The 25964-nt window shown below is 38.2% G+C and overlaps 2 protein-coding genes across 2 annotated transcripts; one reads left to right on the forward strand and one right to left on the reverse strand.

Annotated features, from left to right (window-relative positions):
• Positions 1-471: 471 nt before the first annotated feature.
• On the forward strand, positions 472-8663 carry LOC107786895 (uncharacterized). The gene is made up of 14 exons (XM_016608410.2): positions 472-827; positions 2093-2190; positions 3130-3212; positions 3346-3472; positions 4379-4442; positions 5578-5675; positions 5777-5861; positions 6103-6226; positions 6787-6888; positions 7198-7262; positions 7424-7505; positions 7995-8074; positions 8162-8246; positions 8423-8663. The coding sequence occupies exons 1-13, from the start codon at positions 592-594 to the stop codon at positions 8217-8219; spliced, it is 1302 nt and encodes a 433-aa protein (XP_016463896.2). The 5' UTR covers positions 472-591; the 3' UTR covers positions 8220-8246; positions 8423-8663.
• A 338-nt stretch (positions 8664-9001) lies between these two features.
• Positions 9002-20902, reverse strand: LOC107786894 (uncharacterized). Its single transcript, XM_016608409.2, has 11 exons — positions 18528-20902; positions 18182-18421; positions 17250-17379; positions 16299-16451; positions 15922-16166; positions 15773-15842; positions 13982-14188; positions 11461-11693; positions 11072-11150; positions 10859-10996; positions 9002-9882 (listed from the first exon to the last, which is right to left on the reverse strand). The coding sequence occupies exons 1-11, from the start codon at positions 20738-20740 to the stop codon at positions 9685-9687; spliced, it is 3906 nt and encodes a 1301-aa protein (XP_016463895.1). The 5' UTR covers positions 20741-20902; the 3' UTR covers positions 9002-9684.
• Between the last annotated feature and the right edge of the window lie 5062 nt (positions 20903-25964).

Consider the following 25964-nt stretch of genomic DNA (forward strand, 5'->3'; position numbering starts at 1 on the left):
CAATTTATCCAAACTTCAGAACTTAGTATGCTGAACTTGGAAGTCCTGAATTTTTGAGCTGCTAATTTAAAATACAGGATTATAAGTGTCTTGAATTTCTGAACTACTAATTTAAAATTCAGGACATAATATTCGAACTTCTAGATATAATTTTCGAACTTTAGGACACGATGTCCCGAAGTTTGAACTTTGAGGTTTAAACTCTAGGAAGTCATGTCCTGAAGTTTGAACTTTAGAATTTAAGCTAAATTAACTAATATTTAGATACAATATAAACTATGAATATATTTTAAACATCATGCTTAGAAGTGGCTAATGTGGAAGACTTATTAAAGGCACTCTAGAAAGAAAAAAAAAGCTTTTAGTTAGACTGTTGCCTTCTTCTTTTTTTTAGTTTTTGCAAAAATAAAAAGCTCTTTTTATTGATGGGACCCACCAAGGCATTATATTTCTGGCAGTTGTTTTCCCACGCATGTAATCAAGAAGATGATAAACTGTTAACTTCTTCAGCCAAAGCAAAAAGAGAGGCAGAAACTGTACTCTTTTAACACTTCAAGAATACTCCTTTTTTCCCATTAAGAAATTAAAAAGATGGCTAGTTTAGGCATGTATTGGAATACAGGATTCAAGAAAAGGGCAGTGAAAATGGCTAGTTCTGCAAAGGAGATTAATAATGAAAAGCAGAACAACAGAGTTGAGCTACCAGAGAAAGTGAAAAAATCAAGAGTATTAATATTAGGTGGAACTGGAAGAGTTGGTGGTTCTACTGCTATTTCTCTCTCTAAATTCTGTCCTGACCTTCACATTATCATTGCTGGTAGAAATAGGTAATACCCCTTTTTGAATTTCAAGTTATTGGTTTTCTACGTAGTTTAGTTTTTATGGGAAATTGTTGGAAATTACTAAAAATTCATTCATGGCATTTTGTACTTTCAGAAATACCACTCTGCAATTTGAGTGCTACTTTGTGCTTTTAGTTACTTTAATATAACAAGATAGCCCACGTTGGTTGAGTGGTTTCACACGCGGGAGACCTAGGATTGATTCCCCTCACAAGTGGCCTCCTCAGTCGGGGCTCGTTGCACCGGGCTTGACTAGTGCGGTTCAAATCTCCTGTGTGTTTTGCGGGCTGTTGCAGAGTGAGCAGGTTACCCAGTGCGCACCGAAGGGTGCTGATAAGATATAGTTTTGTGATTTTACTTTTACGATGGGTAAAGTTAAGTTACTTGAATGTGACTAAAAATTGTTTTGTGACGTTACATGTTATAGTAGGTAAAGTTTCCTTAATGTGACAAAATAATTTTGTGAATCTATTGTTATTGTTGGTTAAGTTCAGTAACTTTAATGTAACAAAAAAATAGTTATGTGATTTTACTATTGTATAGGAGGCTTAAGAAATATTGGGGAGAGGTGATTAGGCGGGACATGATGCATCTTCAGCTTACTGAGGGCATGAACCTTGATAGTAGGTTGTGGAGGTCGAGGATTAGGATAGAAGGTTAGTAGGTAATATAGCGTCTGGCCCTTCCATACCGATAGCTTTAGTACTACTCTTGTTCTGGCGAAGGATCACTATTATTACCTGTTGTTGCTTGTTGTTGCTTCTGTTCCAGTTTGTTACTATCTTGTTGTTGCCTCTGTTTCTTTTTTATAACGTTTTACTCATTTGTTATTCATTTCTTTACTACTATGACTGCGCTTACCTGAGTCGAGGGTCTATCGGAAACAGCCTCTCTACCTGCACAAGGTAGGGCTGAGGTCTGCGTACACTCTACCCTCCCTAGACCCAACTTGTAGGAATTCACTGGGTATGTTATTATTGTTGATTTTACTAATGTAGTGGCTAAAGTTCAGTTACCATATATATATATGAAATGCAATTTCACAATCCCATGCAGCATATCGCTAATATTGGCTATGTCTTTCATCCAAATCTCACAGTTAAATCTATCTCTTAGTTCATGTCATTCTCTGCATGAATTTCCTTTGTTTCTTTCTAAAAGTTATTTGTTGTAATTTTGGACTTCTTGATGAATGTGGTTTTGGAGTTGGTGAATAAAGAAAAAATGCTGTGCATTATTATTTGTGACAGGGAGAAAGGGAATGCTATGGTGTCAAAACTAGGAAAAAACTCAGAATTTGCTGAAGTAAATATAGACAACAGAGAAGCATTAGAAGCCAATTTGACAGGTTATCCTTCCACTTTTCATAGTTTGAATTTGAGAAGTACTTTACGAAATACAGCTGTCTATTTCATGTTAATATCTTGATAAGTATGGATCATCATTATAAACGTCTATGTTGCGGGGACTCTCCAAAAGAGCTGCCGCACCCGTGTCAGTTCCTCCAAAAATGCACTACTTTTGGAGGATCTGGCACGCGCCATCGACATTTTCGGAGAGTCCGAGCAACATAGACCAACATCCTATGCAGTGCTATATGGTGTTATGTTTTATATAAATTTATCTTAACAGGAAAAAGTTATGTTAAGTCAATGATTCTTCCTCTCTGTCATTTATCGCCATCCTGCTGTCACTTTAGCACCTCACTCTCAGTAAACTGATATTCGTTGCATTAAACCGCTTCCTTGATCGATTAGTTAAGGAATCTGTGTTGTATGACTATAGATAAACTAGCATAATCATACTCTTCAAAGAAAATTATGTTAGCATATGTTCGGTTTGTAAATTTTTGTGTACGATGTCATTTCCTCTTTGACAAACATGTTAAAGAGTATGATTGTTTGATATGACTACGGCACTTGCACTTGGATACTTGTAAGGTAAACTTAGACAAGTCGATATACTACGACCTCCACTGGTCAGCATAGACATGGTATAAGCACAAATGTCTCACGCATGAGTGATTTTATATGTTGGCATAGTTGATGGAAGAAATATGGGGCTTATGCCAGAAAAAGAAAAAGGAAATAACGGCAGGGAATTTTGGAAGGATCTTGTTTTTTCCTTCTTCTTTTACATGTTAATGATGCATTCCACTTCTCTTCCTACTTATATAAAATCACACTATGTTCCTTATCAAAAATAAAATCACGCTATGTTCTTCATACTTCAAACATTGGCTGAAACATGGGGAATATAATTTATCTTACTGTTCGCCGATTTGCAGATGTGGACATTGTGGTTCATACTGCCGGGCCATTCCAACAGTCAGAAAACTGTAAAGTACTAGAAGCTGCCATTGGGACCAAGGTGAGAGAAAGGTAATCGGCATAACTTCCAAGTTATTTAACTTTCTTATAAGAAATGATTACAGAACTATGAAACTCTTCCTCTAATTACAGAGACAATTGAAACTTTTAATTAAGTCGTGTCAATTCAACAGACAGCCTATCTTGATGTTTGTGATGACACAAGCTATGCAACACGGGCAAAGTCCTATATGAATAAAGCTCTGGAAGCCAATATTCCAGCCATAACTACCGGTGGAATCTACCCAGGAGTGAGCAATGGTATTATATGACTGATGTTATATTGTTGTGCATTTGAACAACGGAAAAAGAACAATATTCAATAATCTCTTATTTATATGGAACAGCTTAGAATGGAAATTCCTTTTAGTTCGGCTAATTCTTTTGTGGAAATATTTGTTATGGTTCACAACTATTGATGGAATATAATGGATGGCAAGTATGGCTGAATCAAGTCGATCATTTAACATATAGTTCTAGCTCAAAGTAAATTAAGGTTGATTCTAACTCAAATAATGTTGAGCTCGAATCAAGTTCGAATATATTAATGAGGTTCAAATATTTCTAGTCTAGAATATGAAGAAGTTATTCGGCTTCAAAAACTCCAGAACTTTGCTCGATTTTCTGATGCATATGTTTTGATGTATATACATATCTAAGTAGCATATACACATATCTAGATTGTGTGGATTATTTTGTGGTTTGAGAATAAAATTAAGAACTTGAAACATCATATATGTAGAATTTAATTTTTTAAGAGAATTGGAGCCAAGCTGAGTCATTTCAACTTTGGTCACTCTAGAGCTTGAGCAGAAATATAGAGTTCGAATAGTTCGAGCACGAGTTGTAACACTTGGTAAGCAAAGTTGAGTTGAGCCAACACCTTTGGGTTTCGGCTTGTTTTATCTAGTCTTTCAAACTTCGTTTATTTCCTGTGAATCTGCTTTACTGTTGCATGGACTTGAGAAAGAAGTGTTTCTCTCTAGTTTCCATATGCAATCTGATTACTTGCCTTTAACAAGCTGATACTATTGTATCTTCAATTAGTCTGCTGCATTGCATCTACAATCCCTTTTATAGGGTTTTATGCGGAAGTGTATATGTCGAAAATTAAAATTTACTACTTTATCAAATGAACTCAAATTTATTTTTTTACTACAATGACAGTGATGGCAGCGGAGCTTGTTCGCACTGCGAAACTTGAAAGTAATGGTGAATTGGAGAGGCTTAGGTAACCCTTTCCCGGTACATTTTAGGGCGGATTTATTCATTTTACTACATTGTCAAGTTTTGATCAGAGATTTGAACGAACATTAATTCATTCAAGGACGAACTTGTCTATCCTAACAATTATTCCAAAGAGAGCTTTTGTTAGATGACATATACGCTCTGCGACGATAATAATCATTGAGTATCTTGCAGTTTTTATCCACCCTAGTATATCAAAAAATTTCCATCTTTGCCACAAAATGTTGCTTAATGCTCTCTTGAAATTACCCCTCTGCCTATCAACCAACATGGAAATGTTTTGAATTTTTCTATTTAACTCTGTCCGATTCTCATCTAGCCGGATAATACTGAATTTGCTGGCGCAGTAGCAAGTCCTTGTTTAATAGTAATAGCTTATTGCAGTGCCTTTAATTTGTGACAGGAATCTCTGTCTGGCTCAAAATGATACCTCTGCCGGAACAGTTAATCAGCTGATCTTCCATTTTACAGGAAATCTTCTTCATTCGTTAACTGCTTCTTTCTAGCGCTATGGAACAGTTAAGAAAATGGGCATCAGACCTAACTAAACGCTAGATACTAGCTCAAATTGTAATAAAAACATATAAGGAGACTATAGCCCTGCACTTTAACCGATGTGGAATTTTAACACCCTCTTGCATGCCCGAGGCTGGGCATTTTGAGTGTGGCATAACATGGTTGGCCTAATATTGGATAGTACAACATCATGAGTGGATCTCTAATACTATCATAAGAAAATGGACCTTTGACCTAACTCAACCCCAAATGTTAGGTCAAGTGGTGAGAATTACCTAAGATCATACAAGGAAACTAAAATATACACACTTAATCGGCATGGAATTATAGCAGGAAGAATAAGAATGAAACATCTAATGGGTAACTCACTGCGGAAATTTTTTTAGCAGTTCTTATCAAGAAACATTGATTTAAGCTTACAGTTAGAGCAGGAAATTTTTTCAATGTTAGTCCCTTCCAATCAACTACGAGCTAACCTATTTTCTTGAAAGATGATCAAGTAGCCTGGACTTTGCTCCATTTATATGTCAACACATTTGTCTTATCGCTTTTTTCCTGATACATCTTTTACAAATTTAACATGTTTTAGATATTTTTTTCAGATTCTACTACTACACTGCAGGCACCGGTGGTGCCGGACCTACTATTTTAGCTACTAGCTTTTTGCTTCTTGGAGAGGATGTAGTTGCATATAATAAAGGTCAGATTTACAGTTGTAGGGATGGATTTTTCCACCATCTTCCTCCCTGAACCACTTGTATTTTCTTGTGATCTCACCAGTATATCGTAATTCTATGCCAGGAGAGGAAATCAAGTTGAAGCCTTATAGTGGAATGCTTACCATTGACTTCGGAATAGGGATCGGCAAGAAGGATGTTTTCCTCCTGTGAGTATTCACAACAGAAAATTTATTATGAAGGATCTAGCTTTGAGCACTGTTTTATAATATCATGAAGATCCTGCAGAAATATAGACTAGTTTTAATATCACCCTTCTTATAATTAGAAGGTTGGTGACTTTTTTATAAGTCAGTTTTTTCGTCTTTCTGTACTAATCTACTTCTTCAATATGTGTGAGCCTTTGATCCCTCAAGTTCTAACTTTTTTTGAGAATCTCATAATGTTCAGAAATCTGCCAGAGGTGAAAAGTGTGCATGAGGTCCTTGGAGTACCGACTGTTAGCGCTCGGTTTGGTACGGATCCATTTTTCTGGAACTGGGGAATGATTGCCATGAGAAATTTACTTCCTCGTGTAGGTCTCTCAACTTGATACTTCCCGATCTCCGTTTTTCGAGGCTTAAATTCCATTGGGTGCAGACTTCATCTTTATATATTTTAAAATAAAACTCCACCTGTGCGACTCACAAATTATAGCTGGTCTGAAATCCGAATAGAGATTGTGGTCTATTAACCGCTAGCGTAAAAAGTCAACTGTGATGAATTCTCCGAATACTGGACCTGTAAGAGCTAGCAGAATCGATACCATTCATATAGTTCTTAGTTAATTTCTTTTTTTCCTTTTTGTGTGTATGTGAGTGTGAGTAAGTGTGTATATTGAAAGAGAAAGCAGAGAATCTTCGAAGCTCTGATTTTTTTGTTTATAAATAAAACATTCATTTCATTTTGTCTGCTTTGATCTTGATGTATCCAATAATAAGCCTCGAAATGCTGTTGACTCTTTACTATGTTTTCTATCTTGATGTGTCCAATAATAAGCCTGGAAATACTGTTGACTCCTTGCTATGTTTTATTTCAACAGTATATCACGCACACTCAATAGGTGTTTTAATCACATAGTACAAAATTCTGCAGGAATTCCTGAGGGATAGAAGCAAAGTGCAGCAGTTGGTTCAACTATTTGATCCAGTTGTTCGAGCCGTTGATGGCACATCTGGAGAGGCAGTCTCAATGCGAGTAAGTCGTAAGATGACCACCAACTGTCGTTAGTTTATGTACTTAAGTTGTGTGCATTCACAGCGTATAATATTTACACCATCAGGTTAGATTACTTGTTAAAACAGGTAAGTATTTATAACAAACATGATCGACCCCCCACCCCCACCCCCAAAAAAAGTAGATAACCTGCTATAAGAGGTTAAATTACATATATAACTTAAACCCTAAGTTCATTCAGTTTTAATGCTGCTGAGAAAGGGTAAAGACTGTCAAACCCTACTCGCAAACAGTAAGCTCAGCAAGTTAGTTTGATCTTTTGTGAAACAGGTGGATTTAGAATGCTCAGATGGACACAACAGAATTGGCATATTTAGTCATAAAAGACTTTCTAGGTAAGTTATCCAGTCAGTGTAAAATCTCTTACTTTTTTCAGCTGTTGATTGTCGAGTTACTATCTGTGCGATGTTCGTCTCCTTGTGATTTTCTTGAGAAAATCCAAGAAAGAATGTGATGAAAGCCAAAGGTTGTAAGCTTTAAACTGTTTCTTTTTCAGATCAGTGGGAATTTCAACAGCTGCATTTGTCCTTGCTATTCTCGAGGGAAGCACAAAACCAGGTGTCTGGTTTCCTGAAGAGGTATGTAATGATGAACCAACATACCCGTGATTTTTCTTGGCGTAACTGGTAAAGTTGCTGTCATATGACCAGGAGGTCACGGGTTCGAGCCGTGGAAACAGCCTCTTGCAGAAATGCAGGGTAAGACTGCGTACAATAGACTCTTACGGTCCGGCCCTTCGCCGGACCCCGCCCATAGCGAGAGCTTAGTGCACCGAGCTGCCCTTTTTAAATAATAGATTTCAGGTCCACTTGCATGCACCTCAGTTATTCCGTCAGCTACTTCCTACTCCCACCAGCACAAGTACCGAGTAACTCATCCACCAAGACTTAAGCAAATAAGAAAAAATCACTTAGCATTTTTGTCTCTACTGATTTAACCATAATCTCCCATGGTTTTCATCATCCACTTCATATACCGCTAGGCCATGCCCCTTGGGCGCAACATGCTCGTGAATTATTTTGACCGTCAACTTCATATTTAAACATTATTTGGAGCTTTCCGTGCAGCCTGAAGGAATTGCAGTTGAAGCAAGGGAAGTTCTTCTCCAAAGAGCTTCCCAGGGAACTATAAACTTCATTATCAACAAGTATGCATTTATTTGTTAGCATTTTTCTCTTGCAATGTGCTGCTTAAATTTTTAATGTTTCAAATGTTACTTCCGGCTTCTTCTTAGGGCTCCATGGATGGTAGAAACAAATCCTAAAGAGCTCGGATTTGGAATTTATTCATAAATTCAGTATACAGATTTTACAGATCAAGTAAGTCTTCCTAAGTTTCATGCTGGTTCATAATATGTACCTTTTGCATTTCAAATTTATAAATATATGGAGGTAGACAACCTTGACACTTGTATTGAGCTGTTTTCTCGATTGTGTAAATATCTTTTACATCGTCAATGCATAGAGCTTAAATTCATTTCCTTTTCGCTTTTCAGGCGTTGGGCTTGGAGCCAAAAAAGCAACCTCAACCTGAAGATTAAAAAGATGACATTGTCTTATAAATTGAAAATGCAGATAAAACAATGAAATCTCATCAATTGTCTCCCTTTCCTTTTCTTTCCCCTAATTATCTTCTTTTACATAGCTGGAGTACAATTCTATTAGAGAAGTCTGCTGAATAACAATGTTAAGACACATTTGATAATTATACATATTAAGCAGTTCCTTGTTGATGCATCAAGTTGTGTTAATGTTTTACTTACCAATTAATTAGTGGTTGAGTAGTAGGATTTCTTTGGATAATAACTACTTCCTTAAGGTTCGTCCACAATAACAACAAAAAACCTTGTGAAATCCCACAAGTGAGGTTTAGGGAGGATAATGTGCACACAGACCTTACTCCTACCTTATGAAAGTAGAGAGGTGGTTTCCGATAGATCCTCGGCTCTCGTGCATGATAACAAGACTTACTAAAATTTAAGTAGAGGAAGACTCAATATATAACAAAAGTTAAACAAAATGTGTAATACCCAACACCAAGTTTGTCAAATGAAATTTTCAGGAAAGATGTTACATTGACCAAAAACAAATCAAATAATTATCAAATTGCTCAAAAGGAAATAAGGAATTGACTTTAGTGTATTACAAACAACAGAAAACCCCACCCACAATCAGGAAAATGAAAAGGAAAAAAAGAAACCACTCTATCATTCTTTGGACATTTCAAATACAAGCGCACACTTCTGTACACAAACAAAATTACAAGTATTGCCTAAAATTTAAATGCAGAAATGAACTGGAACAGAAAATGAATCACTTAGAAAAAATCAGTCATATCCTTCTCAAACCGTTGAGCTGGTCTCTATAGCATGTCTGTATACATTGTCTGATAACTATACAACCGCATCCGTGCAGGCTATCCTTGTTTGTTGCCGAAACAGTTTTGCATGCATGAGTCCGGCTTGATGTACATTCGAATCTCTCTCAAAGTTGCTAAGCCAATGTTTGAAATCCTCAAACAAGATTTTATGTAACAATTTTTTGTTCATCTCTGCTCGAATGACTAGTCAGGAAGTGCCAAATATGAAAGGCAGAGGTGTCAGTATGTTGAGAATACTTCATCCACAAATTCCACGCCTCTTCTTTTGTCATTTCTCACACATCCTGCGCTAACAGCAGACTGCACATGCAAGCAGAATGCTGAACACGTGGCTGGATCGAACTGTATGAAGGCTCAAGCACAGCACATTCGTCACAACTACCAGTTTGATCTATTTCTGTCCGACTCTCTGGGCTGGGTACTCTTATATGCTCTCCAAACATCTTCCCAATTGTGTCTACTTCCACTTCTCTCAGACGGATAATTGTTAAAATCCGTGTGTTCTCTAAATGTGCTGCTCTCATTGCCTCTACTTTGACTATTTCTCATCTCTTCTTCAAGGTCATAACGTGAACGCTTCAAAAAAATAGCAGTAACCCATTTTAAGATTCAGCGAACAAGAGATGTACAATCTACAGAAGGAAGCTGTAAGCAGTCAAAGCCACCTTAGCAAAGAAGACAAAAAGAGAAGAAAACCAAGGGGTCCTTGCACTTCCAACCATTGGATTGGGAGTTCGAGTCACCAAAGGAGGGAAAAAGTGAAGTGCTGTTAATCCTCTTGGGAGATGGGTGGACGGGTCAGGCACGGGAGGTGGTTTGGGCTGGCTCCTAGTGTTTTAACAATATACACCAATGCAGGTTTTGTTATGGTGAAAGCTTTAGGCTTGTCACTACAGCAGCTGCTTTTCTTTAAAAGCTCCTCGACTCCCAACAACAATTAAGAAAATTCCATTCAATGGAAGAAGGAGACCTAACTTTCACGAGCTCCACATTGACAACGCCCGCAACACGAGGAACAAGATACATGGGATAAGGCAAGGCATAAAAAAGGATTGATTTCTTCGATTATATTTTAATCTACTGAAATTAATAGGCAACTCAAGCAGGTTGGGTACATAAACTTGCTACAAGCCCCTAATTCCATGCTAACCTACACCCTAGGGGAAGATCCACGAGTGCCCAAGGCCGGGATAGGGAAAGAAAGGCTAGCAACAAATTGGCCATTTTACATGCTACACATTCTTTGATCTTGGTAACAATTTTTTATTTATAACTGTGGTGTCCGGGTCAGCTTGTCCGCACCTTGACTAATTCCATGAAGATACCTGCTACCTCCCTCCTGCAACAGGTACCAGGTAACTCTATCCACCAAGGCTTGAACAGATGGGAAGAAATCACCTAGTATGTTTTTTCTCCGCCGGAATTTAAACCTGAGATCTCAGGTTTTCAACCCACTTCATTGACCACTAGGCCACACCCTCGGGTGTGATCATAGTAACAAATTACCTCAGGAGAAAAACAATGAAGCACAATAGAGTATGCATAAACATACCTTTGCAGAGTCCGAAAGCACTGCATAGGCCTCTCCTATCATCTTAAAGAGCCTGTCGGCATCTCTGTGGACTTCTTCTGCTATGTCTTTCCACAGCCCATCATCTGCATTGTCATTTCTAGCCAGTGATTGCCCAGCCTAGATCAGCAAAACAATGTTTAGCTAAAGTCGCCATAAGCGGTGTTATAAAGTAGCAAAGGTCCTAGAAAGAACCTTATCAGGGTGATGCTTGAGCGCAGCTTTTCTATAGGCTTTCCTAATTTCTGATGCACCAGCAGATGAATCAACTCCCCTGTCATTGTCGCATCAATCGTTAGAAAAACAATTGCTTACTAAAACATCATACACCTGTATGCATATTATTTCCACAAACAAATACTCTCTCGATTCGTTTTATAGATGTAAGCTAGAGATGTATAACATAGCAAACAAAATATCTTGTAATTTTTAACATGCCATGTCTATTTCCATAGCATGTCATTAAAGGTAAAATGTCGCCTCTTAACATTAAAGAGTTTTTAAATATCGAAAGGTGTCAATCTTTTCTGGACTGAGAAAAAAATAAAGAGTTCAATAACTTGAGTCACAATTAAGAAACTTACAAGATGAGGTAAAAGTTCAAGGGGATTTCCTTTCTGGCTTCTTCCTCCATTACCGAAAGCTTTCGTTGTGTTTGACGAATCTCGTTTATGAAACTCATTTTGTTATGTGATCCAGATCCACCAACTTTATTTTCCATATGCCTTGTCAGAAGGGACACAAGTCGCTGAAGATCTGAAGCTGCTCGTCCGTAATCTCTGATCATCTCAAAAAGAGAAGCCCGTCTAGAAAGTGCCTGCATTAGTTTATGTTGGCATTAACCGAAGATATACTGTACCCTTGTTGAGTTGTCCCACATCGGAGAGATTTGAGGTCCTTGGTCTCCTTATATGGCTTGGGCAATCCTCACCTCATAAGCTAGCTTTTGGGGTTGAGTTAGGCCCAAGGTCCATTCTTATCATGCCTAAAATCAGGTAGCTAACTCCACAAAATTGCTATGGATAATTTTTCACTAGAAAAACACTGCCAAACTGATCAAGTTCAATATACTAGGTTACCCAAAAATTCAGTGTAGTCAAGTGAAGTCCTCCGGGTAATGTTTAGAACTGCACGAAGTACTATGCTTACCCAGCCCATTCATATGAGAGAAACAATAAAACTACCATCTTTGAACCAGTAACTCAATCAGCATAGGACTTCGTGAAGCAAATGAGAAGGAATTTTTTTTTCCTATTTAAGTCATCTATGGCTATATTCATCATAAAAATATGCAAATGAAAAAAAGTAGCTAGAAAAAAGAGATCGTCTAAAATGCAGTCCTGGAGAAGTCCGATCTCACAATTATTGTAAACAAAAAACTCCATATAACAGTACGATCATGCCAATTAGGATTTTCCTGGATTTCATTATGTTGAGAGTGGGATCGGGGGACAGACAAAGGAAGTGGATTAGATTCTGCACCGCTACAGTCAGAAAATAAGTCCTACTGAATGGTAGCCCGTGCGTAAATATTTCAGTAGCTCGAGAGGTCTAAGACAAAGGGAATCCATTATCGTCCATGTTGTTTAAACTGCTTATGGAAGCATTGAACAGACTGATGGTTTGAATTGTGACAAGTGGATACCTGAGGGGTTCTCTACAGCGTTTAGGGGTCAAGGCATTGACAGAGTTACACACCACTTGTTCAGAACAACGCTCTAGTATTTTGTGATGCCGAAGGAACTAACTGGAAACCTTGAGACATGCGATTATTTGGTTCTAGGGCAGTGCTTGGTCTCGAGATCAACCTCAGAAAGTTTGAGACCATCCAGTGGGTGAAGTGAACAAATATTGATAGTTGTACAGGTGCTCAAATGCAGGATTGAAGCTCTTCCAACCACTAGTATCAGTTGTTGTTGGTTCATCAAACAAAGAAACAGAAGCAAGCAATCCAGTAGTAGAAAGGGTAAAGAAAATGACTTATGAGTTGGCAGAAAGATTTGCTCAAAAGGGAGTAGAGAAAGGAAGTGTTAAATTAAAAGCACTACATCTAGTATTCTCACTTATTTTTTGTCGCTACTGCAGGCACCAGCTAGCGTGACAGGGAAACTGGAAAGAGTGTAGAGGAACTTCCCATGGGACTCAGTGGACAGTTCTTAGAAAAAATTACTATTGAAAGTTGCTAGCTAGAGAGAAGTCGGTTTCCCTTATCTATCGGTTTGTATCCCTAGGACACCAAGAAAGGTGTGAGTTTTCACTTGGTTGGTCAGCTAAGTAATCTGTTTATCCTCCAGATCCAGCCCTTTGTCTAATAGTTAGCTAAATTTCCATTCATCTTTTTTACCATAGACAGCTTCAATTATTTGCTTCCGGGAAGCGTCATCTTCAGAACTGTATTTTCATAGCCACTTGAAGAGCAAACTTTTATTATGCAGTTTCAAGTTTCTAAGTCCCCTTCTTCCCCCTTTTTTATCCCTTATTACTTTATCCCATTTGATCGAATGCATCTTTCTATTTTCAGCACACCCTTCCCAAAGAAATTTACTCCTCGGGGAGTTCAGCTTTCTTTCAACAGCAGCTGGTAAAGTAAACATTGACATTAGATAAGTTGGAAACCCATCAAGTACACTATTTATAAGCGGAAGTCTTCCCCCATATGAAAGATACTGCTTCTTCCAGGGAGTGAGTTTGCTGTTGCATTAATCCAGTACTCCCTGCCATAGGTTTGGATCATTTCTTCTTGCCCCCAAGGGAAGTCCTAAATATTTTGTAGGAAATTTTTCCACTTTGCACTCCAACAAAGCTGCTAATTTTTCAACCACATCATCAGCATTAATGCTAAACATCCGAACCAACACAAGCCCAATCACGGCCCTCTAGTTAACACTGAACAGTACAAGCTTTCAACTCTTATGCAATAATAAACTGCAGAGGAAACCATTTTCCTCTTTTCCGTCGGAGCATTTGGAGGGAGTTTATGTTGGAGATAAAAGATGGGTAATAGAAAACTACCCTTCAAGGCAAGACTACCAGAAAATATGCAGTAGGCCTAAGAGAGAAATTACATTCAACAGCTGCACTGAAAAGACAATTCTGAAGCCTTACCTTCACATAATTCCCATCTAGGGCAATTGCCAGGCTGCAATCTGCAATGGCATCTGAAATTTGACCCATAGCTCGGTATGCAGCAGCACGATTGCAGAAACATATTGCAGTGAAAGGCCGCGACTCAAAATTACATGATACTGCAGCAGTATAATGCTCAACAGCTTCTGCATGCTTTCCTGATTGGAATGCCGCATTTCCAGCTGCCTGCATGGTAAAGAGTTGAATATCTTGAAAGTGCAAAGCAAGATGTTCTTCTTCATTTTTATATTTACTGTTTTCATGGGGTGGCGGCAAAATTTTTTTGCATTACTTGCTCTGAGATCTTTCAGAAATCAGAAAATGCAAAGAAGATGAGTAGTAAAACAAGGTAGTTAAAGGCTGAACAAACAAGTCGAGGTCTATAAAGAAGCAAACAAGAGTCTGAAGCAACTAGAAACAAGAACCATAATCAGTTCACTCTGTAGTGGAGCAACCCTACAATTTCATGTTTGCTGATGGATTCAGGGCATTAGGACTACTAACTTAAGTAAATTACTGGACTCATTAAAACCTTACAACTTTCAATACAAACACAACAGAATATGTCGATAATTGTATCTCATTTAGTCACGAGAATGGCTATATTATTATAGGCTTCCTCAGTAAACTGCTTTGTTGCATGTCAATCGCCATTTCTTTGTTCTTCTTTTTCAGAAAGGTTACTAACTACAGTAGCTTGCTCGTCTTAGGAGCTTACCAAAAAGGGCATCAAATAACTTTTCTCTTTCCGTCTCCAAAAAAAGTAACACAACTTTGCTAGGAAAATTTATGACTGACCAAGAATGACCAACCAAAGTAGGTGATGATAGAAAAGTATACACCCCTCAAAGAGCAATTCCTAATGCTTTTCCGCAATAATAATTAATCACGATGCAAAAGTAGAAGATTACTTGTTTATTCAAGGGTGGAGGAAATAAGCAGCTATTTACAGATGATAGAAAACTTCCAAGTTCAGTAGTTAATTCCAGATAGTTTAGTGCGGAAGGAACGTAAGGATTGCCTTTTCTCTCAGTGAAGTCCTGATATAAAGTTGTCACAAAATAGACAGCAAGAACAAATATGACGATGAAAATTCATATGGAGAACAAAGCACCTTATGCAGTAGAGTGTTATTCATGTGTCGTGTGTGAAGAAGATTATGAAGACGCAAAACACTTATTTATCTATTTGTTGAATCACAAACCAATCTAATACATGTTGAACTTGCTTGAAGTTATATGGTGCAGCCATGCTACATTTTTGGAATAGAAGAACAATACGAGGAGGAGAAAAAAGTTGTGGAACACTATGCCAGCAGTTATATGGTGGACTATGTGGAAGGGAAGAAACCAATGATACTTTGAAGGCAAAAAGGAAAACATTCTCAGTGGTATAGACAGAGCAGCCCTAGCAAATTTAAAGATTCAACGCTACAACTTCAAATATAAATTTTCGCTTAGTGTGATACCCACAATCTCTCTCATTTATCATGGCTACTAACTAGCTAATGCAATCAGAGACCAGGATTGTCTCTTCTTCTTCTGTTATTGTTATTTCATTTACCTTCCAATTCATCGCAGAAGATCTTCAAAAATATCAATAGGTAAATCATTTTGCGAGTTTCACGAAAATAGAGATTTATAGTTCAAATGGCAGCTACCACATTTAGTTACTGAATAAATACATGTATAACAATGAAATAAGCTAAACATAGAAGTGGTGGATGCTTGTTTAGGAATGGGAAGATGATAAAGCACAAAGTTCACTCACCTTGAGGCACAAGAGCTCACGTATTATTACAGCTAAAGGAACAACAGCTTCCAAATTCTTGAGTCCACTACTGCAAAGTCAAATTATATGACTGTAAGCTAACGCCTACCTGTAAAAGTGGATAAAGATATTCCAAATAAAGAAGCCACCTTTCCATTAGACACATCGATTTTTCTTGGTTCTTCATAAAAGTATCAGCCTCTTCAAGCTTCCCAAGATAAAAGTAAGACTTGACTATTTTAGAAAAACACCAGATACCAGAGGAAGCACTTTTCTCTGTGGCCGCACTATCTAATTTTGATGACTGGTAACTGGAATTAGAAGGCAGAGCATTTGATTTAGCAAATTCAAGTGTCTTCTCACATAACTGAATCACCTCTTCGTACCTCCTCAGCTGTTCATTAAACTCACAGTTTAGATTAATTCAAGAAATTCAAAAGATTTTTAGAGCACTTGTTGCAAACTGCCAAAAAAATTTATGTAGTCAAAATTTAATTTTACAGTCTCATGGTTCAATGACAAATACCAAGAGAAGAGCATCTGCTTTCATTTCAAGAAGTTTCTCCGAATAGGTGCTTATTGTCAAAGCCTCAGAGATTGCACCCAAGGCCAAGTCTGCATCACTTTGCCTTCGCCTTTGCAGAAGTTCCACACACTGCTTCATACATTCTGATACTCTCTGAGGGCATCGAAAAAGACCAATTAGTTTTCATTTATCAAGAAGTGCAACAAAGTTCATTTTGTTTGCGAAGAATTCAGATGTTGCTTAAATGTCATTATTAAGGAAGAAACTGGACAAATAAAATCATAATCAAAATTCAAAGCTTCAATCAGAATGTCAAGAACACAGCCTATATTTCCAGTTTTCTTTTCTTAGTGAACAACAGCTGTGGTACACGGACGGAAGTGTCAGATAAGAAGTTATCTAGCAACAGATACTTAATTCACCCTCTTCTTCTTCTTTTTTTGATGAAGTAATGAATTTTATAAAAAAAGGCATCAAGAAAATGCAAGAAGAACCTCTACTTCTTTTAACCAGTACACCCTCTCTACTTTGTGTTCATATTATCCTTATTTTCTCTTCCTTTTCCCAATTTTGGGGCCCTCTAAGTGACCTTGCATCTCATAGGAGATAACATAAGCAAGTTGTTCATGTCGCATGCTTTGACAAGCTCAAAATTTATATGACTAAAGTTTCCAGATAATCTCATTTAAAACCTAATGTGAAATCCATATATCTTGTTGGAATTTTTCTTTTCTTTATCTTTCATCAAACAACTAGTGGATTTGAAACAAGCTGGGGCATAAACGACATAATTGTGTTATTGCTGAGGTAAATAACTGCATACAAGACACGGCTAAGATAATTCAAATAAGGGGAGCACAGTCTAGGAGGTAACTGTCTAGCAAAAAATCTGCTAAAGAGAAGTCCTGATAAGAAGAATGTAAAGCAAACTACTGAAGTTAATCATTTTACCTGTGTCTTTTCCAAGCCCTCCGAAGCTTCCACCAATATTTTTCTGTCCGCACACACCTCCGGCCCTTGTTGCAAGCACTTCATGAAAAACTTTGATGCATTTTCGACTTCCCCAAGGGCAAGGTAACAGCTAGAAAATGCAAAACAAAACATAGTTACAGAAACAAAGTGTCTGCTTTTCCTTCTGTCTATATAAATGGTATTAACACTACTATACACTTTGGCATATACTGGATGCTGGAATGCAACTGTCTACAACATTCTAATTATACGATTAATCACCGCTGAAGTAAGTTCGTGATTTGAAGCTGTAAACAGAATTTCAGGAACTATCTAGAGTGGCTAAATCTTGAAAAGCTGCAAATTATAAAATTCGATCACCAAGAAATTTGTGACCTTTGTATAAGACCTAAATGCATCAGATGAAAAAGGACAAGAGTAAAAGCTGTATGACTGTATCATTGATTACACTAAATACACGCACATATCAAAAGACAGATACCACAGTAACCACGGTAACAGAGAAATATCAACTTTTTCTCCTTTTTCTAATTTACATATTTATAGATATTAAAAGACGAACCTAAAGGTATTGATATTCAGTTTCTAAATGAGTCTTCCCCACGAAGTTATACAAGAAATGTTGACACTGCGTGAAAACAATCAATATAACTAAGTTATCATATTGAAGAAGGTTTATCCAACAAGAATCACGGAACGATAAACTCAAGACAGAATATTATACGTGCTCCATGCACTGTGATTGTTTTAATTTTTAAAACAGACATGTTTATGCATACTAAAGGACAGTGATCAAACTTCTATCAGTCAACCATATGTTCAGAGAGGTAAGAGGAAGCTAAACCTATACCATATAGAAACTAAAGGAACTTATGACAAACGGAAGGTAATTAATAACGCATGGATCATACTTTGCAGCTCGAACTTGGACCCTGAAAAAGTTCGGATCTAATGCAACAGCCTTCGTACAATCCTCAAGTGCTTCTCTCATTCTTCCAAGAGACATACGTGTTGCTGCACGGTTGCTATAACATAACATTAAAGCCCGAAGACAGCTCTTAGATGTCTCGCTTCCAGACACACAGTTCAGTCCTTGTGTGTAGGATTCCTCAGCTTTAGACAAGTTCCCATTTGCATAGGCTTGATTCCCCCTAATATAAATAAAGATCACAAGCATGAACTTTGGACAAAAATGCAACAAACAAAGGAATAAGTGAGTGAACAAGGTAAATCCCTCCATGAAACAGTAACTTGTACCTCAATCGCCATTTTTCACAAGCTTCCTGAGCAGCCATGCTTGCTGCAACCGTTTCATGGTTGACCTTCTGCACCTTAGCTGGTTCATCATTTCCCTGGCTATGGCTTGTCAAAGCAGGTATATATCCTTTCTTACCCTGAGTGGGAGATGAAAGAGAAGATCCAGAAACTTGCAAAAATTGCACCGGTGATGATGAGTAAGAAAATTGCGTAGTTGACATTGAACTACACGAATCATTGGTGAGCTTCGTTCGATTTTTCTTCTTCTGTTGCCGTGTTGCTGCTGCTATCTGATTTTGAGCAACAGAGGATGCACCAAATATGAAGTTACCCTCAATGCAACCCTCTTCAAAATTTGAAGTAACACTAAACTGACTTCCTCCATCGCTATCTTGCCTCTCTATTGTTGATTTGGAAGTCACTTCATTATCTGCTGCAGTTACAAAAGAATCAGTACTATAATCTAAATGCTCGGTAGCAGATTTGAAGCTTTCAGTCTCAGTCCCAGTCCCAGATATAGACTCTTCAAAAGGACCGCCTGTATCTGCACCATGATGAACAGAGTGTCCAGATTTTACTTCTTGTGTTTCGTTGTATGTCACATCATTTTCATTGATATTCATGCGTTCTGTAGCATCTACCAGATCTTCATCTGTTACATCATTTGCATCCGCTGGTCGTGAATCACTACATCCATAAGTCTCATTCAGACTAAAGGACTCATCGGAAGCCAAAGAAGTTTCCCTTGACAATGTATTATCTGCTGGTGCTTCACGATACGGAGAAATATCCATTGGTGAATATGGTTCGGAAGGTTCGGCATTCTCTTCTGAACTTCCTCTGAAGGCAAAGTCTTGAGCAAAGTCTACTGGTGTTGAGTGTGTTTGCTTAGGTTTCCCTTTCTTTTTCTTGTATCTGGGGTCTTTAGTCGCTTCCCTTCTAGTTTCAACTTTCTTATTTAAGCTTCCTTTAACAGTTGGTGTCTTAAATCCAAAATTTTGCATTAGCAAACCATCAGACTTTGTAGTGAAACTAAATTCAACCGGATTAGAAAAGGGACTATTCCGCATCGCTGCCTGAAATGAGAACCCTGAAGGAATGGAATCTGAAATTCCACCAGCATCGGTATTGCCCGAAAACTCAGTCTTCCCTTTATTCACATTATCTGCGGAAGCCGGAAAATCGGTCTGTGTTTGACCAAATTGGCTTCTGCTTCTGCTTCCAACTCCTGACTCATTCACATTATCATGCTTATTAACAATATTTCCACTGGGGTCACTTGAACTTGGATCAACCTTTACATTCTCATTAGCAACATAAGAACCGATAGGCTCATTTATATGCATGTTTTTCATCTTATCATGAAGCAAGGTCTCTGAGCTTCCACCCAAAGAGCCTCTTTCCATATACGCATAGTCCTTCACGTCATTCTCAATGCTTTCTTTGATATTCAACTTGTTCATCTCATTCGAGAGATTAACTCCTACACCCCCACCAAACTTATTATCAACATTTTCACTACTCGACAAGCTGCCAAACACGTTAACCTCGGGTTTTACATTCCGTGCAGAGTCAACATTTCCCTCACTATCGATCTTTAGCTTGCTCTCCACCTCCTTGCTTACCATTTCATCAAGTTTCGCATCACCGCCCGTAAATACAAAAGATCCTCCTTTATCAGCAACAGAATTAACCACATTGTTGTTTACACCACTCACATTCATTTTCTTCTCACTTTCAAGTTTCAGTTTTCTCATTTCATCAACAAGAAATGTTCCTTCCCCTACATTGGTATTTGAATTTGCTCCAAACAAACCACCTTGATCATTACTACCACTAATTCTACTAGCTCCAAAAACAAACCCTTTATTACCAACATCCCCACTACCCCAATACCCCAAATTACCCCCCACCCCCAAACCCATGTCCATTTCTTGATTTTCCACAAAACCCTTAAAAGGGTTGAAAGGTTGGTCCTTTTTATGAGGACCCATATATTTCTTCTTGTACAATCTGGGTTTTTGCAGCTTTGCAGAAGACCCAAATGGAGACGGGTTCGGATCTTGACCCTGACCCGTATGTCCAAGATTGTGATCCATTGGAACCCCACAAAATATTTTCTGCTGCTTTGAAAGATTATATGAAGATCGAGTGTTAAAAATCTGACCTTTATGAAGATACAAATCTCCGGTATCAGTCAACGCCGGCGACATAAGTCATCTAATCGAACGGTCGGCGTTTACTCCCATAAATTCTGATCATGAAATAATTTGGTTTGTTTTTGGGAGAAATCAAATGAAGCTTGTAGAGGAGGGTCTACTTCCTCTTTTAATTTTCTTTTTAGCTTACTACTTTTCTAATTGTTGTTTGTTTACAAATTTTCATGTTGTGTGTGTATATATTTTTTATTTTTTATTTTTAAAATCTTTGGTTTTTATCATGAGGGTTTTTTTATTTTATTTTATTCCATGACTCAGGGAATTTTGTGTTTTTGAATATGATAGTTCTTTTGTTGATTTTTTTTTCTTTTTTTCTTTTTTAAATGTTCATCTTTATCTTTTGATAGGATCTTTTTAGTGGCCTTTCACAGTTTTTCGGGTCCATAAAATAACAATTGTTTTCATTCTGTGGTGAAATGCAAATTGTTCATCTTTTAATTTGAATAATTATTTTTACATTATTATATGAGTGTGTTTGTGAATCTTTGCTTTGGTATTATTTTGATGTGAATTAAATATTCAAATAAATGCCTTTGTCCTACAAACAATTGAATGTAAATAATATATCAATAATATGAGACTTGCAAACAAAAATAATCTTTTTGTGTGTTACTAAGAGATCGATTAGTTGTATGAATCTATTATTTATATCACAATAAAATGATGTATGCACGATTCAATGAAACATGAACTAGGTCAAGAGTTATACGGACAAAAGGATAATTTGGGATAGAGCTTCACCAATTGACCTATACTAAAAGGTTAATCAATATGAAAATTCCTTAAGACACCATTGATCTTCTCGAATATAGACTACTATCAAAAATAACAACAACAATGGCACGGTATAATCTCACAAGTGGGATCTGGGGAAGGTAATATGTACGCAGACCTTACCCCTACCCCGAGGGGCAGAGAGGTTGTTTCCAGGAGACTCTCGGCTCAAGAAAGCAACAGGAGACGATATATTAGTACCATCAATAGAATCATAATAAAATAACAGCAATATAAGAAATACGGATTAGATGGAAGGTATAATAATAACCAGCAGCTAAAGCCCTGCATCAGTAGATGACCACTAAAATCCTAAAACTAACTCCTAACTGGCTAATCTCACTCTAGTGCGCTGTAGAAATATTCACAACTTCCCCCTAGCCTACAACCTTAATGCTCGACCTCCACAATTCCCTGTCAAGGGCCATGTCCTCAGCAATTCTAAGTCGCGTCATGTCCTGCCTGATCACCTCTCCCCAAATCTTCTTAGGTCGCCATTTACCTCTCCTCGTACCCACCACAGCCAATTGCTCACACCTTCTCATCGGTGCATCAGTGCTCTTCCTGTGAATGTGCCCGAACCATCAGAGTCTTGCTTCCCGCATCTTGTCCTCCATGGGGGCCACGCCCACCTTCTCTCGAATTTCTTCATTCCTAATCTTATCCATATTTGTATGCCCGCACATCCACCTCAACATCCTCATCTCTACTACTTTCATCTTCTGGATGTGTGAGTTCTTAACCGGTCAACACTCAGTCTCATACAACATGGCAGGCCTAACCACTACTCTATAAAACTTACCTTTTAGTAACGGTGGCACTTTCTTATCACACAGGGCTCTCGATGCTAACCTCCACTTCATCCACTCCACCCCTATACGGTGTGTGACATCCTCGTCGATCTCCCCGATCCCCTGAATAACCAACCCAAGGTACTTGAAACTACCCCTCTTGGGAATGACTTGAGAGTCAAGCCTTACGACCACTCCCGCTTCCATTGGCTCGACCCCAAATTTGCACTCAAGGTATTTCGTCTTCATCCTGCTCAACTTGAAACCTTTAAACTCAAGGGCATGTCTCCAAACCTCTAGCCTCTCTTTGACGCCGCTTCGTGTCTCATCAAATTAGAACTATGTTATCAGCAAATAGCATGCACCATGGCACCTCTCTTTGAATATGATGAGTTAGTATATCCATCACCAAGGCAAATAGGAATGGGCTGAACGCAGACGCTTGGTGCAACCTCGTAACAATCGGGAAGTGCTCGGAGTCGCCTCCTACTGTCCTAACCCGAGTCTTAGCTACATCATACATGTCTTTAATTACCCTAATGTAGGCAACCGGAACCCCTTTAGCCTCCAAGCAGCTCCATAAGACCTCCCTAGGAACCTTGTCGTACGATTTCTCCAGACCAATAAACACCATGTGGAGATCCTTCTTCCTATCCCTATATTGTTCCACCATCCTCCTAATAATGTGGATAGCTTCTGTGGTAGATTCCCCCGGCATGAACCCGAACTGGTTTTCTGAAATAGACACTGTCCTTCGCACTCTCATTTCTACCACTCTCTCCCAAACTTTCATGGTATGACTCAGTAATTTGATACCCTTATTGCTGTTACAACTCTGGATATCGCCTTTGTTCTTATACAAAGAAACCATTGTACTTCACCTTCACTCTTCAAGCATCCTATTAGTCTTGAATATAACATTAAATAACCTCGTAAGCCATTCCAAGCCTGCTCTACCCACACACCTCCAAAGTTCAACCGGAATTTCGTCTGGTCCGGTAGCTCTGCCCCTTCTTATCTTACGCATCGCCTTCATGACCTCACCGACCTCAATGTCCCTACAATAACTTAATTCATGGGGACTGTCGGCATTCCTTAATTCACCTAGTACAATATCCGGATCCCCTTCTTCATTTAGAAGTTTATGAAAGTAGGTCTGTCACCTCCTCTTAATCTGGTCATCCCCCATCAAAACTTTGTCGTCCTCATCTTTTATGCACCTCACTTGGTTCAGATCCCGAGCCGTCCTCTCTCTCACCTTAGCCAGTCGGAATAACTTCTTCTCCCATCATTTGTTCCCCAAGTCCTCATACAGACGAGCAAAAGTTGCAGTCTTAGCCTCCGTGACTGCCATCTTCACCTCCTTCCTAGCTACCTTATACCTCTCACTATTCGCTCTCATCTCCTCCTCGTTAGTGCTCCCTACTAACCGTAGGTAAGCCGCCTTCTTTGCTTCCACTTTACCTTGGACAACTACATTCTACCACCAGTCTCCTTTGTGGCCACCGGTGCGGCCCGAAGAAATCCCTAACACCTCTCTCGTCGCCTTCCTTATACAATCTGTCGTCGTCGACCACATAGTGTTTGTGTCCCCACTACTTCTCCACGCTCCCATTGCTGATAACCTTCCTTCCAACTCATAATCTTTATCCTTAGTCAAAGTGCCCCACATAATACTCAAACGGCCTCGTACCAGCCTCTTCTTCCTCCTTATCATAATACCAATGTCCATCACCAAAAGCCTATGCTGCGTTGCGAGGGTCTCACCAGGGATAACCTTGCAATCCTCGCACAACCTTCTGTTGCATCTCCTGAGGAAGATATAGTCAATCTGAGTCTTCGCCTTCGAACTTTGGTAAGTAACCAAATGTTCCTCCCGCTTCGAAAAACTTGAGTTCGCAATCACTAGATCGAATGCCTTGGCAAAGTTCAATAGCGAAGTGCCCCCTGTCACACCTCATTTTTACCTACACCCCCGTAAGGAGGGTATAAGGGAGTTCTTCCAATTAAAGGACAATCGAAACAGGATTATTATTAAAGATTCAGAGTCGCCACTTGGGAGATTTATGGTGTCCCAAGACACCGGTTGAATCCCGAATCGAGGAAAATATTGACTCTGTTTAACAGTCCGCGAATCAGAAATCCGGGTAAGGAATTCTGTTAACCTGGGAGAAGGTGTTAGGCATTCCCGGGTTCCGTGGTTCTAGCACTCGCTCAACTGTTATATTCGGCTTGAATTATCTGATTTTAAACAATTATGAACATATGTGCAAATTTTAACTTTAACCGCTTTTATTCATTTTTAAGAGAATTGCAACGCCATCAAAACACGTCTCGAACCACGTCACATAAATGCACCCGTGATTCTTGACGTATTTCAATATCGTTGAGATTTTGATTTGGGTCACATAAATGCGCACCCGAGTTTAGGAAAGTAATATTATTAAATGGCGCACCTAAAGCAACTACGCATTTTTCAACTTTGCGAGGGCCGTGGAAATTTAACTAAATGGTACGCCTCGGTTTCTAAGGATTAAAATTAATTACACAAGGTCCATGGATTATTTAATGAAAATGGCACACTTCAAGTTTTCTGTAAAAAAAAAAAAGCTAACTAGCTTTGTGAGGGCCATTGATTATGGAAGGTCAATATGGATAGATGTATAAAGATTAGTTTTTGACATGTACATCAAATGGATTCTACCAACATGGATCATAAATTCCAAAAATCCTTATACACTTTGTATTTTTTAAATCAAAATAAAAAGAAACTGATGATATCATGGAACAATTGTATAGCAATATTACATGAGCCAGAATACACAAGTGACTTGTACAAGAACGAATACCCAGTTCAACATTTGTTAGGTGCATGAATAGTCGACTTAAACGATTATACTGCCAATTCACGCAATACACTTTCAATGCTTGAAATTAAAAAAAAACTCATGTGCTATTGACACATACAACTTCAATTGACTTTTCGCTAGAATTCCAATTTTTATACACTACCTGCTAGTTATATGAGAACTCATGTAAATCTTTGAATACAAATGAGATCACAGCTAATCATGAGAATCCTATCAAACATTCGTACATGGAAACAAGAATAGGAAAACAAACCATCGGACAATTTGAATCACTTAGCATGAGTACATGCTTGTCAATTTACAACTATGACCAACTAGTGATTACAGCTGCTAAATGATCAGTCCCCTGCAATGATTAAACTCCACAATGCCATACAAATACACTTCTATTCTGATTAGCATGACTCAATTTTAAAGAATTAACTGACAGCAGGATTCAATGAATTAAGATTCAATTCCAGCATCAAAACAAACCATATCATCATAAAAGTCTATACATTTCAGAAACTCATAAGAGAGTAGGAAGCAAAATACTTATTTCCTTCGACAAATAAACCTTGGAACAATCTTAACTAGTACATATTTATCAATCCAAAAGATCCTGAGTTAGCTATATTCAACCAGGCTCAAATCCAGACCTTAAAGCAAAAACAAGCAACCAACCAGATATATTTAAAAGGCTTCAACTAAAAGAGATACCCATCCAAACTATCATGTAATATACAATATTCAGAAAGTTATTCTCTTGATTACATATTCAGGGGTGTAGGGGTGACGATCAAA

This window comes from Nicotiana tabacum, chromosome 18 (genome assembly GCF_000715075.1).
Source record: "Nicotiana tabacum cultivar K326 chromosome 18, ASM71507v2, whole genome shotgun sequence".
NCBI lineage: Eukaryota > Viridiplantae > Streptophyta > Magnoliopsida > Solanales > Solanaceae > Nicotiana > Nicotiana tabacum.